General features: G+C 37.6%; 1 protein-coding gene across 1 annotated transcript; it reads left to right on the top strand.

The window, feature by feature from the left end:
- The first annotated feature begins 663 nt into the window (after nucleotides 1–663).
- Nucleotides 664–17,194, top strand: LOC112559620 (calpain-15-like). The gene is made up of 13 exons (XM_025230956.1): nucleotides 664–681; nucleotides 800–1,900; nucleotides 2,926–3,075; nucleotides 3,526–3,756; nucleotides 5,671–5,815; nucleotides 6,475–6,547; nucleotides 7,415–7,540; nucleotides 7,942–8,103; nucleotides 9,520–9,681; nucleotides 10,465–10,661; nucleotides 12,716–12,876; nucleotides 13,519–13,697; nucleotides 14,558–17,194. Exons 1-13 carry the CDS (start codon nucleotides 664–666, stop codon nucleotides 14,739–14,741), a joined length of 2,889 nt encoding a protein of 962 aa, XP_025086741.1. The 3' UTR covers nucleotides 14,742–17,194.
- Nucleotides 17,195–17,386: the final 192 nt, after the last annotated feature.

Raw genomic sequence — 17,386 nt, forward strand, 5'->3', positions numbered from 1 at the left:
TGTAGATGTGTGAATTTTGCAGACAACTAAAGAATGTCGTCGTCTGCTGATTTTTAAAACGCGTAAGTTTCGTAACTCACCAGTTCACTAACTTATTATCGTATAATCTATCGGATTATTTATGCTGTATTATTAAGATTATAGAATACTGAAATTTATATCTTGAATCAATAGCAAAATAAAAGATTAACTTGTTCACTCGCAGGTGTTGCGTAACTCAATATGATCATACATGTAGTAGTAAATGACATACGCTGCAAATTTTTTTTTTAAAGTCACTATGTAAAACCCGGATTTGCAAATTACTGCTAAGAATCATAGATCGTATACACGATTCATAGCAAGAGATCTAAATCTGTGATGTGAGATATGTTGCTTGGTTAGTGAATCGTATTACATATATAGATTACACAAAACAGAAAATGAAAGGAAAAATTAAGTATTTCTTTTAATTGTCGTACTTTCAGATTAGTTTCAAGTTTGGTTTTTAAGTTTGTAACAATTTAATGTTATCAGGTTTTTAAAATTTAAAAGTAATTTTTGGTCTTCTTTTTTGTTTTTTCGCAGTGTTTCATTTAATTGTATCATCTTGAGAAATGGACTCAAAAGAAAGCTCAAAACCGAAAATTTGGATCTGCCATTACTGCCTAAATGCTAATAACAATGGAGATACCAAGTGCAGTTTGTGTGGGAATGCAAGAGGATTATCTTCTACAGCAAAATCTCAACCATTAGATTCAGCAGCATTTGAAAGGAATGGTGAATTGCCCTCTGCCAGCAGCAGTAAGCATCCTCATAGGGAAAAACAACAGACAGCAATAATGGAGCTTCTAAAAGTGTTGACATCCATAAAAATAACACAGTCAACATAGATAACCATAAAGTTGCTGTTGGGGGTTATGATGACATATTGCCAAATGATTCATGGCGCTGTCGTCGTTGCACACTGTGGAACCCAGAGAAAGAGAGCAGATGTAGTGTGTGCGAAAGTCCACGGATTAGCAACATTCCTAGTGATCTGCCAGAAGACATTGATGAACAGGGTCACAGGAGTCCACCACCAGTAGAAGCAATCAATGGTGTTTTGCCAGGTTTTGATATGGATGTAATTGCTCGTAGTCCTCATTCCCATAATGCCCAAAAGACAGATGGAACAGCAACCAGCCCCATTGATGTAGATGATGAATGGTGCTGCTCCAAATGCACTTTTAGATGCAACCCTGCATGGGAGCGTAACTGTGGATCCTGTGGTCAACCCCAGAAAGTAAAATCTGCATCTGCCACCAGTCTTATTCAGCTTGGAAAAGATTCCGTCAAGTACTTTCATCGTGTCCAACCTTCTTGCCCTCCTGAAGAAGACTTGAAATCATCTGAGCAGAGGGATGAAGCTAAGTGTAAAGAGACTGAAGATGGTGATGATCATCAGTGGTCTTGCAGTCAATGCACTTATGAAAATCCAGCCAGAGTGGAGCTGTGCACCATGTGTGGAGCTGGCAAGCCTGGCTGGGAAACAACTAGCTGGAAGTGCCCTAAATGTACGCTTGTCAACGCAGCTAGCATCAACAGGTGTCGTGCTTGCAGAGGATTTAAACAGAAGTCATCAACTGATGCATCTCTTCACAAATCATCAGCATCTTGGTGCTGTGGTCAGTGCAAATTTAATAATCAGAGCGGCACTAAATGTCACAGGTGTTCAGCTGATAAAGGATATTTGCCATCTGGTCAACAGTTATATCCCACTCTTACATCTCATCTTAAGGATCCACTGATGTCTTCAGGAAGGTCAGGATCTGTGGGAGGGTTACATCAACAGGAGAGCTTACTGGTAGATGATCTGCAGAAGTTTCTGGAACAGGAAGCCAGTGAATGCAGGGATTCTATCATTGCATTTTGTCAAGAGGTATGCTCGCCATTGATATGAAATCTTTTTAAGTATGTGGTATTTTATTTAACTTTGGGCTTGTTAGTTACCTTATTTGCTGGAAAAGTCCATCCATGAAAGGGGATTTTACTCAAAAAAGGGAGTGATGGTTGAGGAGAATAGGGAGGAAACCAGATTAGTCAAAGAAAATCTCAAACATCCAGCCACAGATGGACAAGACAGCATATATTGTGATGGTGGAAGTAATTATGCTTTCCTTTCAGTGAGATGATGCCAATGTGTGGAATGCAGGAAAAAAGGTTTAGTGTTCATGTTCCTGCTAGTGTTGATACATGACAGTCTTGAAGTTGGCACTGCTGTGTTTGTTGCTCATTCTCAGCTCGAGCAGCTTGGCTGCTTTGCTTTGCCTCATCTCTTATTAGTAGCTGAACCTCATTGTGCTAGATGTCAAACCCTTAGTGGTGGGATTTTACTCACAGTAAGCTTGTTTTCAGCTAGTTTTTGAAGAAGTACTTAGAGGATTATGTTGTATTAGCCAGTTTTTCATCTGTGATGGAGATGCAATGTTTTTACTTGGGAAGCCACTCACTGTGGTTGTGATAAGCTTGTCTGATAGTGGGAAAGGTAGACAATTTCTTAGGCAGCGAAGGCTTATGAAGGCTGCCATACTAACTGCTGATTGTTTCAGATGGAAATGTCAGCATTTCACAGTATAGTGGTATATATACATAAGGAGAGTGCCACAAGAAGAGCTTATTGACATTTATGCAGATAAAATGTATTAATAATCAGTTATACTTATATAATAATTAATGTAAGAGAAAAGGACAACTGTACAATAATAAAATAAATAATGCCTTTCAATGGTGACATGCTATCTTCCCAGAAGTCTTCAAGAGCTATTAATCTCTGAATTGTTTTAAAGAGTTTCAGAATTTGCATGTGTTTGTATGTGTCTGCAAGAGACCAAAAAGAGAGGAACAAGTGTTCATTAATGCATACACAAGATACATGAATGATTTTTTTTTCTTTTTAATTCACAGAATAATGAGGCTTTTGTAGATGATTCCTTTCCTCCTTCAGCATCATCTTTGAGCTTGGACCCATCCAAACCATTGTGCAAAGATCCAGTCTTCTGGTATCGTCCTCATGAGCTTATCTCTGTTGATGGTACAAGAATGCAGTCATGGGCAGTGATGCATATTCATTTCGGACAGTCGCGGGTCGCGGGCCACTTCACGAAAAATGCTTAATATTTGAAGTTGTTTCCCGAAACCAACTTCTGAATGTCCGGCCTCATCGTAAGTCGGAGCACTGAATCGAAATGTTCGTCCATCGAAAAAAAGATTGGGAAATGCCCCTACGTGGGGATAAATATGCACTGTGGGCAAAAGTTTTATTGGGCCGGATATAGTGATTTATACCATTTAACTGCAAGTCTGTCAGTAGTTAATGTAATCATGCTGCTTGTGTATGTTTCTTTGAATTTCCCACATTCCTCCCCTTCCTAAACTTCATAGGGTCAAAATACTTTCTGCTTGTCATAACAAAAGCAACATCATCAAATGGAGATCTTACTGTTAGGGTTTCCATGTTACTATAGTTATAGGTATATGTACTAACTGAATGGTTTAACTCTTTGAACACTTGATCACTGGTTGTATTGCATACTAAGCCTCTTGTCTTGTAGGTTCCTGAGTTCTATGGCAGTGCTGGCAGAGAACCCCAAGCTTGTAGAACGCATTGTATTGACAAGGGAGTACTGCAAGGAAGGTGTGTATCAAGTACGCCTCTGCAAAAATGGCACCTGGACAACTGTCCTGATTGATGACCTGATGCCTTGTGATGCCTTTCGTCGACCAGTGTTTTCTCAGGTAGTGCTGTCAAAATGTGTGAATCCTCAGACCCTACATAACTAGTTTGTAATCTCATATGCTAGAGCTAATTATAATGGCACATTCTTAATCATTTCTGTTATGAGTGAAATTATTCGGGCACGCTATCTTTCTTGCACATGGCATCACAGGGCTGGCTGCTTCTATATCAGTTTGGCACCGGCGTTTCCCTCATAAAAATGACATTTTAAAAATGAAGTGTGCATTGGCATCCTGCTACATGTTCTTGAATCTGCATGCTGCTCTCCTCTATGCTACTGGTTTTAATTCTACAAAACAGTAGGATCGTTTGCCAACATATTGGTGCATAATATGCTGTAACATTTGTGCATGTATTTTGACTTCATAGTTTTGCTGAACAGTGGAATAGCATTCAAACAGTTGTACTGTCAGCCTCACTAGCCGAGCAGCACAATTTCTTATCACACTATCCTACTTTTTTCCCCCCTCTTTCCTATCATGGGCGGTTGTTGTTTTTTTAATACACAATGAGTATCTTCGCCATGGAAATATGTGCATTACAAAATTACAATATCATATTGCACTATGACTATATTCTTGATTTTTGTTTACAATGGAATAGTATTTGATATTGGTGCCATGATGTAACAATAGTTGCTGGTACAGCACAAAACACAACCAACCAACCATTGATATTTGGTGTTCTTGAAAGAATTGTTTAACAGTCTACAGTTTGTGCATGCACTCATACAAAGTCACTTTGAGTTTATTTGTGTTTTAACTTTTAAGAAATGTCTTCTGCCACTCTCCTGCCTAAAAAAAATTGGAAAACTTAAGAGTGCCATACATAACATTCTAGATGCTTTTTCCCACTATCCTATCATTGTGTCAAGTCTGATATTGATAAAAGAATTCAATGACAAGCTACACCAGAATGTCTGCAACTCTCTAGAAAGTTCATTATTTTCCCTAGCCACCAACTAGACAGTCTTCAAAGGGCTCAGAATAATGTCACATATTATCTTCTATAAGCAAAAAGTAGAGCATCCCTACCCTGTGAGCTTCACTGGTTGCCAGTCTAATTTTGCATGGATTACAAAGACTGCCTCGCTGTCCTGCTGTTGTTATCATGGCCTTCCACTGGCAGATCTGTCTGAGCTACTGATGCCTTACTGCTCGAGTCCGCCTCTTAGATCTGCTTGTGTTGTGCTGTGTCTCTGCCTCGCATCTAATTGGAGAAATTCAGCAGATACTTCTTCTTCTCAGGCTCTGCTCTTTGGAATTCTCTGCCTTTTTCTCTTTAGACTGTATCTAAATTTTAAATCTGGCCTTAAAACCTATCTCTAAGAAATATGTACAATTACTATGCTATTCCACTCATTCTTTAGTTTTTTGATTCATGCTTTTAGTTTTGTTTGCCATTGTGTCATCTGTTAATAGATGCTTGTTTTTTTGTGTAGTTGACTTTCAACTGTTTGTATAATAATTGTCAATTTAAATAGGTTACCAACTCCTCTTGTGCTCTTTCAGGTGCTCGCAAACATGTACACATGCACAAATTATGCATGGGCACTACATACATCCTTAAAAGCAGAATCTTGCATGACAAATCATAAATCACTTCCATCTTTTGCTTCATTTATGACTTTCCAAGACTTCAATGTTTCGTTTGCTCTAAGTCTAAGCCATCTGCATAAAACTCTTATCAGGTAGATGCCATGGAGGCTGGAAAACTACACTTTTGTTAGCCTAATCATCCTGATTACCAATTAAGGAATGCAACTTATTTTGAAAATTTTCAGCTAAAGCTATAATAGAGTTTCAGCACAGTTGCACAAAAAAAAGAGTACAACATCAGTGTGTTAACATGTTCTTAAGCTGTATGAAGTTTCATGAATATTTGTCTGTTTTTGTGTTCATTTGGTCGTATAGGCTAGGAGGATGCAGTTGTGGGTACCTCTCATTGAGAAGGCAATGGCCAAACTGCATGGCTGTTATGAAGCCTTGGTGTCTGGCAAGTGTATAGAAGGCTTGGCCACACTCACTGGTGCACCTTGTGAAAGCATACCTCTGCAGGGTGAGCAGGGTTCTATTTTGTGTGTGTGTTTTATATCCCTTTGTGTACATCTGGTTTTTCTTTTTCTTTTACTTCTTTAGCATTTTACATTTTTAGAATAAAACCATACTGTAAACTTACAAATGTTGCATCAACTATTTATTCACAAACTGCATAAATAACTTACTATTTTATTAATAATGCTAGTAGAAACCAATGGGTAGGTAGAGCTCCTGGAGAAGAGATGTCCCCTTTTGCATCAATTGATAGGGAGTGTGTGCAATAATGTAACATAGGTACCTTGAAAATCAGATGGGTTGATTATCTTCCGGTGTGGAAGCTTCCAGTCTAGTTTTTGATATACATTGGGTAAGATTTTAATGCAAATTCAGATACAAGTAATATTCTTCATAATTTATGTGAGCTAAACAGGAAGTTTCTCTCTGGATCATAGAGCACAATCAAAGTCATTGGAAATCTCAGTATCACCTGGCTGGCATGCAACACCAGCCAGGCTAAAATGGCCAGTCGCTTACTCTGTTCTGGATATATCTGCATGGTCTTTTTTTTTAAACATGCAAAAGATCTGAGGAGACAATAAAAATCTGACATTTGCTGTTGATAAAGACCAAGTTTTTAAAAAAATCAAATCTCAGAGACAAGTTTCTTATGTGTTGCAGCTGATGAACAAAAGGCTCGTCAGGTGGACCCAGACTTGATCTGGGCAAAACTACTGAGCAGTAGAGATATGAGGTCAGTTACTGGCAGGACAGCAACTAAGTTCTTCACAATCTTTGCTTCCTTTTACTTTTTATATTTTGACCATTTTTGAATACAGTGTATAGGAGGTGGTATAGAACTATGATCTATGAAAATCGTCTGGCAGAAGAACAACCTGCATTCCCATTAACTTCACAGAGAAAGCCACAGGAATTTTGTCTGTGTTGTGTTTTTGTTTTTGTAATGTGTGGAAAGTCTGGCTTCAGCTGAGATGGTGTGCTAAAAAACTTACATCATTATATACAACAAAGAACCCACACTTCTCAGATATGCTTTGTGCAGATTTTTTTGTCTTGTTTATGTCTTTTGATGTGCCCCTCTCCATTTGTTTGCTGACATATACATGTATTGGACTATGTTTATACAAGTGTTATGTGCATTTTATGTCAGTCTGTCTTAGATCAAAGTGATAAGAAATGTATTCTTTGCTGATTAAATATGCTTCTTTTTCTTATATAGTGTATGTGTGTTTATATATATGCCTATGGTGTATGTAATTCACTTACAATGTATGTTATCGAATATGCTAGTATTGTATAAACTGTATTGTCATCTCCTTGATATGGGCTGATGGCATAATCAACAAAAAGTTTAAATTGTTCATTTGTTCATACTGAACCTTTAGAATGCTATGAATGTCTTCACTGAATGCCATGAATGTCTTCAAATTAAAGAGTTTGGCATATAAAAATTGTACTGAACTAGGATATTTTAAATTAGTACACAAAGTTGTGCTTAATGGTACATCAGTATTTCATAATGTAAAATACTTGTTCTCCTCCTTGGTTTTTGAGGCGAGGTTTGTTGTCGGGTTTTTTGTTGTTTTTTTTTTGTCTTTAGATTTCTAATGGGTGCATCATGTGGTGGAGGCAACATGAAATCAGACGAGTCACTTTTTAAACAGATGGGCTTGCGAAGTCGCCATGCTTACTCAATTCTGGATGTTCAAGATGTAGAAGGAAACAAGTAAGAAATGCACTACACATGTACACAATGACCCAAACTAGTTGATAGACCCTTGTTCGCTCTGCTTGAAGCTGGCTAGCCATCAGATTGGAATTTGTAAGGCAATTCTGTCTCAGTATTTGGAATGTCCTGCCACTGAATTTGCATAAACTGACAATGCTGCATGAATTGGTTTTCTTGAACTATTTTAGTTCGTGCCCTACTTTGACTTCAAAACTGAGGACGTAGGTGTCAGTCATCTCCTGTGCTAGCATACATGACATTGTGAGTGGTAAAATGGCTAAGTGGTGGCTTCAAAAACTTCTGTTAAAGCATGCCTAGGTGTGTTTACATGTGTTCTTGTGCGTATGTGTTGTGCTGTATCATGATGCTGACCTGAACTGTTGCTTTTTGCGGTACAGGCTGGTTCGACTACGAAATCCGTGGGGTTGGTTTTCATGGAAGGGTGACTGGTGTGATGGATCCAGCAAATGGGAGACAATCAGTGCTGATGCCAGGCATCAACTTATGGCCTATGGTGACCAGCATGGCATTTTCTGGATGTCTTTTGGTGATCTGCTACGGTAAGAACTTTCTTGCATATTGCAACCCAGTGGTTTTGATAAAAATAATTCATACATGCTGACTCCTGATTTTTTAATTAAAAATCTACGTTTGGAAGTAAGAATAACAATCACATGAATGCCCCCAAAGCTTGACAAAACATAACTACTTCATACACTTCAAAAAAGGCTTTTGACAGAGTCTGGCATGAGAGACTTTGGCATGGAATGTGAAATTCAACAGTGAAGAGGGTCTCATCGTGGTTATCAAAGCGCTATGTTACTGCATCAACGAGCGCAGTACCACTGGATAATCAAATGGGAGCTTTCTTTCACACATCAGTGGGCATCCATCAAGGGTGGCCCTTATCACCTGTGCTGTTTAACATCATGCATAAAACTTCCACGACCATCACACTTCCATTTCCATCAGTGGAAGGGTGATTACAACCTACACTTTACAGATCAGATCTATCTGATAGTAGGCACTGCAGTAGAACTGCAAGGCTTTACCAATAGACTGACAGACAGTTCTAACACATTAAATGGAGACCAGCACTGACAAGAGCAAAATCATTCCCATTAGTAATGGCAGAGCAGATATTTACATGAACAGAGTATGGCACAAAGAGGTAAACAGGTTTTGGGAGCTAATCTCCCAAAACAGCAGCTCCACAACAGATATCCTCATCAGGATTGCAACAGCAACAGTGGCAATGGCTAGGATGGATGAGGTTTACTACACAGTGCAATCTATACAAGTCCATCATGGTACTGATCCTACTTTATGGATGTGAAGTGTGGACTCAGCTGAGAGAGGAGAGTCCAGGCATTCAAGAACAAATATCTGAGGAGGCTGCTATGGCTCTCTTACAGGGAACATAAAACCATCAACTAAGTATGGTCACCACACTCCTAGGACCATAAACCTCTACTTGCAACAGTCAAGCAGCATACGCTGGTCTGGTTTGGCCACGTGACCTGGCACAACACTTTGTCGAAGACTATCCTTCAAGGTACTTTTTAGGATGGTCAGAGCCATGGTGGCCACAGAAAGAATGGGCCTATAATCATGAGGAAGTGGACTGGTCATTCTGTGCAAGACCTGTTCACATTCATCCAAAACAGGCCTGAGAAGGGGCAGGCCTTGTCAGCTGCCACATCGACAACCAGTACCAATGAAGAGACTAATGAACGACTGACTGAAAAACATTTTATTTTACTTAAAGGTAAAAGTTTGCAGTGGTTAATCCTTAATCAGTTTTTCCCATCTCTAACAAATAATCATGTGGGAGAAGAAGTCTGATGCTGAATTGAGTATTTTAGTGCCTATGTGCATTATTCACCTTGAAAAAGTATGTGTAATAGGCCATATATTGCTTACATTTTGTTTGATCATTAGTGCAGGCTCAGATTTTCTTGATTTGATGTTCCCAGATACTTTGACAGTGTTGACGTCTGTAAGATCCGACCAGATGACCATGAGTCTCGGATACATGGAGTATTCCCATCCTGTGCCAAGGACTCCATGAAGATAGTGAAGTTAACAGTGTTTAGTACAACAGAAGTTGAACTTGGTCTGTTTCAAGAAGGAATGAGGTGGGTTGAATGCTTCTGTTGGTGTTTTATCATATAATAAACATAAAGATGAACTAACTGATTAGCTGCTTTGAATTTTGCCTAAAATCACTCACTGTAATTTCCCCCTCACCTTCTCTTTTCCTTTCTTTATCATCAATACCATCTCAGGTCATGACATGAAAATTTGTTTTGCATAGGACAGGTATATCCCAATTTCTCCTCATAATATTTTCTCATTTGGAACCACCTGTAACATCTTCAGTAAGGAAAAATAAGCGGGCTCCAAGGCAACATACAACTGCCAAACATGGTCTATTGACAAGTCATTTTGGAAATAAATGTTTTTTTCATAATTGATGGGATCAAACAAACAGTATAGATTTTTATAAGGCTTTAACTACTACCACAAACACACATTAATGCACTGCGAGTTATTTATAAGATATTGACATGCAAGCAAAGGTCAGTGCTTACTCTGAATCAAGATTGTGATGGTTCATCTGTTATCAGATTGTATTTTTTTTTTTTTTATTGTCAGGGGAGACAAATCAGGTTTTTTTTTTCCTTACTCTTTCATACTGCACAGCTAGACCAGAAGCAGGGTTCTTCCTTTTCTTTGCATTTTTTTTTTTTATATGAGGTCATTCTATAAAAATAGTAGATACAGACTATTTTTATGTGTACTTTTCAAATCTAAATTCAAAACGAAAACAAGAAATAATAAGAGTAAAATTATGGAGTGAACAGAATAAACTATGATTTCAGGTTTTGATTAAATTAAATGTGAGTTATTTATTGCAGAGGATCTGATGCAAAAAACAGGTCACCTCTTGACCTGTGCCTTCTTGTTTGCCGTGAAGTTAACAACTGTAATATTGCTGTTGGCAATCTTGTCGCCCACAGCCCTCGTCAGCTGTCTTGTTTTGTTGGCTGCAATGTCATGTTGGAAGCAGGAGAGTATGTTGTTATTCCTCTGTCCTTCAACCATTGGAATGTAGGTAAGATAATGATAGTTCATGCTTTGATTAAAAAGGGAAAGTGTTCTGTTTAGAAGCTTATGTTTTGTTCCTTATAGTATTCCTTGTGAGAAGTTGTATATATTATGATTGTTTTATAATACAGGTAGTCCTCGACTTACGACAGTATTCGTTCTTACGCGGTGTTGTAAACCGAATTTCGACATAAGTCGGATCATACGTTCTTACAATACTATACCATAATAACAGTACAGTACTGCAAACACTTAGCCTATCCAAACACCTATCCTAACACAGTACCCTTCATAATTATCAGTAAACATAAGTACAGTAAAATATTGTGCAATACAGTACACTTTGTTATCACTGTCGCTTTCACAGGAGCAGATCCTTTAACATGTTCAAGGATGCGATCTTTATCCTTGATAATCGTAGCGACAGTCGAAAGACTAAGTCCTAATAACTGTCCTGGACTCTATGACTTTCACGTGGAATGAGGCGCACATACAGTTCGACTTGTTGGCTTCAAGCGAGAGAGAGTAAAATGCATGTCAACAAGAAAGGCCTCTATCTCTCATGAACCAGATAAAAATATCGTTGCAAAAAAGACATCAGCTGTGTGCATCCCCTGCGCTAAGAGAAATAGAAAAATGTCTGGCAGGCAACAAACCATACAGAAGGATGGGGACAATGAAGACAACTTTTTCTTTGAGTTCCCGATGTGGATGTCTGCTGTGCAGCTTCCATCTGAAAAGAGTGGCTCTCAAATACTTAATTCTGTTCACCTCCTCGAGCTGCATATTGATCTAAATCTCTGCTTTACTGTTGTTATTAATATTATGCATGACTGCTCTCATCAGTGCCTGTCTCCCTTCCAGACATATTCACATTATCTTTCAGTTTGTTGATAAGATCTTGCAGCTTGCTGTTGGTGCCTGCCATCAAATTGATGTCATTTGTAAAGCACAAGTTGCATAAGAGCATCCCACCAGTGGAAATGGAGGGTAATGAGCATGAAGATTTTTTTTTCACAGTATGTTCTTCAAAAAAGATATTGAACAGTACTAGTAAAGGGGGGCACTCCACTGTTGTGTAAGAAAAAGCTCCTATTTATAAAATAATACAGCACTTATTGAGCTCTTGTACAGTGCTGGAACAAGACCTTTAATGTTGAATCACATGCCACTGCCCTCAAGCTAGACTATGTCAAATTGACCATACTATACAGGTGGTCCTCGGGTTACGTCAGCCCCAAGTTACAATGTTTCGTGGTTACGACACATCTCCCATTTACTGTTTAAACTTTAAAGCCTTGTTTCGACTTAAGTGGTTTTGCATCTTAAATGTCGTAACACGAACTTCATGTTTGGTGCGCATTTCATTTCATTATTAAACGTATTTTATATGTGTTTTTTAATATTTACTGTGTTAGGATAGGTGTTAGGATAAGTGCTTACAGTATGTTATTTAAGTACAGTATTTACGTATGTTCTGACTTACAGCGAAATTTGTCTGAGCTACTGATGCACTACCACCCTTCAGTCTCTGTGATTTGCTGTTGCTCTCTGTCCCACACATCAAACAAGATTAATTCAGAATATGCTTCTCCTTCCTGGCCCCACCATTTGAAATTCTTTACCTGTATCCCTTTTAGCCATGTCTTTACCTCTATTCCTTCTAGCCATGTCTCTTCATCTCACTCCTCATTTCCCTTTCTTCATCCATACACATCTTTTATGTTTGCCATTGTGTCATCAGTATGTTGTTTATGTTTGTTCATAGTATGATCTGCTCTCAGTTTTGTTTGTACGTTTTTTTTTTTTTTTGTTTGTTTGTTTTTTTAAAGCTTGCCTCCACACAGGGAAGCATGTTGTACAGATTCGTTTATTTTTTTTTTTTTTATCTGGCTGCTTGTTTTTAATCAGCTACAGCCTTCTAGTCCACTTTTTATAGTAGACATTATTACAACATGCTTTGTAGTGCTTCAGATGTTTGGCTTCTTTTTCAAAAACTGTTGATTAGTTTTGAACATTTTCTTTCTACGACTGAATTTCACCCTATAATTAAACTTGCAGCACCAGATTTGCCAAAATCTGTGCACCACTATACAATGTCCCTGCACAGCTCCAAACGACTCCTGGTGGAGGAGATCAGCACATTCCGCAACCGTCACTATGACAACATTTTGGCTGATGCCATCATCCAAGTGGCCATCAAAAAAGGAAAGACTGAAGAGGTACAGATTGGAGGGTGATTGTTGAAAGCTGTTGTATGTGTTTGTGTGTTTGATTTGGAGAAGCTGCAAGACCCTATATATTGCAAAAATCTTAAAAGCCATAGTTGAAGCTGCAATGTATGACAGAAGTAAACAGCTTCAAATACTTGGGAGCCACCCTCTCTAAGCGCAGCAGTTCCATGCCAGATATCTGCATCAAGATTGCAACTGCAAAATCAGCAATGGCTATACTAGGTTGAGAACCGCTGGTGGAAAGTGAAACTATTAAAATTCACTCACAATAAAAGTTTAAAACCAGCCTTTCCTTTGAAGGCAGCCACCCCCATGCTCTCTAACAACTAGATCAAACATGTCAGCCATGTTATTTGTTATCTGTATACTTTGTCATTGTTAGAATGTTACAGACTGTCGATTTCTAATGCTGTTGTACTTGATAAAATTTATTCAAATTAACCTTGCTGAATGAAAAAATAATAATGAAAACGTGTACTTCACATTTTGGCAGACGGCCTGGTCCAAAGACATCTATGGGCCATACTTTTCCCACCCCTGAGATAGATCAAGTAATTGTTATGTAGGATTCTGGACATAGTTGTAATAAACCAGATAGTTGATATTTTTGTATGTATGCTTTTTCAACAGATCCGAAATGGAGTGACAGTATACTCTCTTATGGGGGGCTGGGCAGGAGGGGTGTTTGTGATTGAGAATCGACAGGAAACAAAGGCTGTACATATACACTGCGAGTGCACCAACAGTTTCAACATTGTCTCTACACGTGGTTCTCTGGTCACGAAAGATGTGATACCTCCACATCATAGGTAATTGTTGTTCTATTGTTTTTACTTGGGCTTAAAAGAAGGGAACTAAATATTATAGATTCAGAATATAATACTCTTAAGGTTTATTTCTTTGCTTTGCTGAAGTATTTTCATTATTTTGCTGCCATTTTTTCCTCAGTCTTACAAAGCTGTCTTCTTCATCATCCATGTGCATGCAATTTTTTCCCCTGCAATTTGAAAAATAGCCACTGTCTGGGATCTTTTTTGTGTTTATCATTGTCCTTTTCCAAAAATTGTAAATTTTTTCAGGTAGGACACACAATTCCATTTGAAATGCTTTTGTATTTGAAATTAGTTAAAGGCATATCTCAGTCTAAAATCTTCTTTTTTGAAATTCATGTCTGTGCTGTGCTGTGTGAATTTTGTGAACATGGAAACAGTCAAAACTATCTTTTTTTCTTTCCTTGGAAAGTGTATGCATCAACTGTCCTACAAAACTATTGTTACTATTTCTTTCATGAGCTTGTTACATACAATTGGCCTTTGTGAACTGTGGTCACTCCATCGCTCAAGTGGATTCTATTGCTTTTTTTTTTTAATCAGACATGAAATCATTGTAGACTACTCTCCCACCTCCCAGTGTCCCCACTTTTTATATGAAATATTATAGGCACTTAAGTTAGGTCAAGTGACATTTCATTTATGAATACCTTGCATAACTAGCGACTTTTATGAATGTGCCGTGTTTCTTCTAATTTTGTTTTTTATTTGTATCTTGTTCAGTATAATTGAAGTGCACTTGAAGCTTCCATTGTGAACTGTTCCGATGTATTATAATGATGATGATGATAATGATTATGGTTATTATTATTGCTGAGCTCTAGGTTTTCTTTTAACAGACAGGTTGTGATGGTGCTGACACAGTTGGAAAAGAGCCAGTGCTCCCATCTTTCTCGTCGTCTTGTACACCGGATAGCTTGTCCCGAATCAGGATTGGAAGAATGGGGGTCCACCCCAAGTATGTTGCATGAACCTCCGATCACACCAGAAGTAGCCTTTCTTCACAACACTCGCCCCTTGTGACAGACAGGATACTTGGTCCATGCAGTCACTCTACCCGATAAAGAAAATTAGATAAAAAAGCTTGAATGGACACATTGAACAAAAAGAAAATGGTGTTGCATTAAAGCATTCCAGAACTTTAGCAAAGGCAGCAAATTTCCCAGGGAGCTGTCCAATTTCTTGATGCCTCATTTTGTAGATCTCGATAAAATGTGGGGTTTAATTTTAGGGCTATATAACCACCCGATATTTGGCTGACTAACCTAATTAAGTCTGCCTATATGTGGTATATACATGTTGTGTGCTCAACCCCTACTCATTTGATTTCATAATTTTACAATATTTTTATATACTTAAATATTATATAGCTAAAATAACACATAGAATAGGATTGTGTTGTATCTTTACCAGGCATATACATTGTGTATATCTAACTGCCTTAGTTACAGATTATTGACCACACAAAAGCTGTTGATATTCATTCTGTTAAAACATTTAGAAAATCATGCATAATGAAAATCAGTTTCTAAGCATCTGATTATGTTATCTCAGAGGTTAACACTGTGAAGATGAGCCACTCAAGTGTGCTGTCTACCTCTAAAATAATGAATCTATTTTCAGCTAGCTGAGATATTGATTGAAACTGGTACACGTATTTTACAATACCTTCACTTCATGTGTTAAACTTCATGTGTTTATCATGTGTTTTGTAATATTTCAATGGAGGTTAATGGCAGATTGCCTGTTATCCAAGCAAAGTTGTATTTTCATTAATAAATAGATGTAAAGTTAACTTTTATAATATTTCAATAGAGGTAGTGGCCAGGTTGCTTGTTACCTAAAAGAAAATTGTATTTTCATTAATGATAAATAGATGTGGTTTACCCTATAAAAGTGTGATTTTTAGAGTGGTCATGAAATAATTTATTAGCAGGAATATGCTGTTTTTATTGACAATCGTATGCATATTTTTCTTAATAGTATGATACTCTAAGGGAAAAGATTAATTTCAATTATAATCTGGTTGTGTTATCTTTCTTGGGTATTGGGTTTTCTACACTTATATTTACAACAGCTTGAAGAGTCATTGCTGCAAGAGATTTATATTTAAATCATAAATTGATTAAGAACACCTAAGTTGTGTTTACCTATCTATATGAAAATTCAAAGCTTATGGTATTCGGAGTTGTTTGTACGAAACAGTGAAAAAGATTTACAATGACAGTGCTTTGTTTATGCATGTCCTTTTCTTTTGTTACAAATGGGCAAACTTGGAAATTGTCTACAATCCACTGGGTCAAACACTTGCTTAATGCATGTGATATCCATCTACTTTGGTAAAACTCCCCTTCCACACCCCCTGCACACACACAAATTATGCAGAGGAATTGGGCTGAATAGCAGGGGATAACAGGTGAAGATTCCTGCAGTTTTTTCCCCTCCTTTTCTCGACTCATGTTCATGACTTACGTAATGCCAGTCTGTGACTTAAGTGGGGTGCACAGTGAGTATTGTTCATTCAAATGTTTCTCATGCAATAGATCTCAGCTGGTAGTTACATAGTTTCTGGCCAAATCTGGATAAAAACATACCTCTTTGCAGAACTTATACTAATTTGAGCCTTTTAAATTGAGAAAGCATGGAGTGACAAAACAGCAGACATGATTTGACATCTGGACTATAAAAACATGATGACTCGCTGTTTACAACACTGCTGATTTTGTAATCAACCAGACATCAAAGCTAACAACTATTATTGGTTTTCAAACATTAGTGATATACTTTTACAAGTGTGAGATCAGAAAAAGATCATAATTAAAGTTACATTGATATTTATAAAATTTACTTCTCTGGTTTAGCAGAGCCTAAAAATGTTCAACATTTTAAACTCAGTGCTCGGTCTTGAATCCCTTACATTTCATGGATGGGAAACACTTGGTAGGAAAGATTTCTTTCCTAATGGAAGACCACAGGATGACCCAGAAGCTTATACTGATATTCCACCTGTTTAGCACCAAGTTTTTTCAAGGTGTCAGCCTAGTGGATGCTTATAGAGGCAAGTTTGGCAGATTTAGGTGTTTATGTCATATTTTTTTATTCTAGCTTATTTCACCTTTATAGCAATATTAGTGATAGTATGGAACACATTTTATAAAAAAATTCCCAGCATCTGTTCTTAAATTAATTACATACTGTTTGCAAACGTGTAGTCAGTATTGTCTGTTTAATGAGCTCTGAAGTGGGCAGTTGTGGTCATGACCTTGGGGTTTTCCTGAGGCAACACAGTGGTATGCTAGCTTCACATTCTGATGTCTTAAGATTTTTGGGAGGGGGATGTTTATGATGCTCAAACTTCAAAAAGCATAATGTCTTGTCTGTGGATGTTAAAGTTGGGGGATGGGTGGGTGTATGTTCTTGCATATATGTGTGCATTTTTGCATTATTTAAGAACAGAAATAAATATATTTACTTTTTTCTGTTCTTTGCTCTTCTTTTAACCATGTATGACATATTTTCCCCTGAGAAGTAACTTTATCATGTAACAAATGTAATGTATTAAATTTCTAGATATGTACTTGATCTGCTTTTATATACAGCTTTCTGTTCATCCCAGTACTAACATCCACCAGATAATGTAAAGATAGATAAATACACAAACTTCTTGC

The sequence above is a fragment of the Pomacea canaliculata genome, linkage group LG3 (genome assembly GCF_003073045.1).
Source record: "Pomacea canaliculata isolate SZHN2017 linkage group LG3, ASM307304v1, whole genome shotgun sequence".
Taxonomy (NCBI): Eukaryota; Metazoa; Mollusca; class Gastropoda; order Architaenioglossa; family Ampullariidae; genus Pomacea; species Pomacea canaliculata.

What these genes read in the sequence shown, in the direction of transcription:
- LOC112559620 (XM_025230956.1), top strand. An exon ending in CTTCAACCATTGGAATGTAG is followed by an intron (nt 10,662 to 12,715) that starts GTAAGATAATGA and finishes TTAAACTTGCAG; the next exon opens with CACCAGATTTGCCAAAATCT. An exon ending in GTGATACCTCCACATCATAG is followed by an intron (nt 13,698 to 14,557) that starts GTAATTGTTGTT and finishes TTCTTTTAACAG; the next exon opens with ACAGGTTGTGATGGTGCTGA.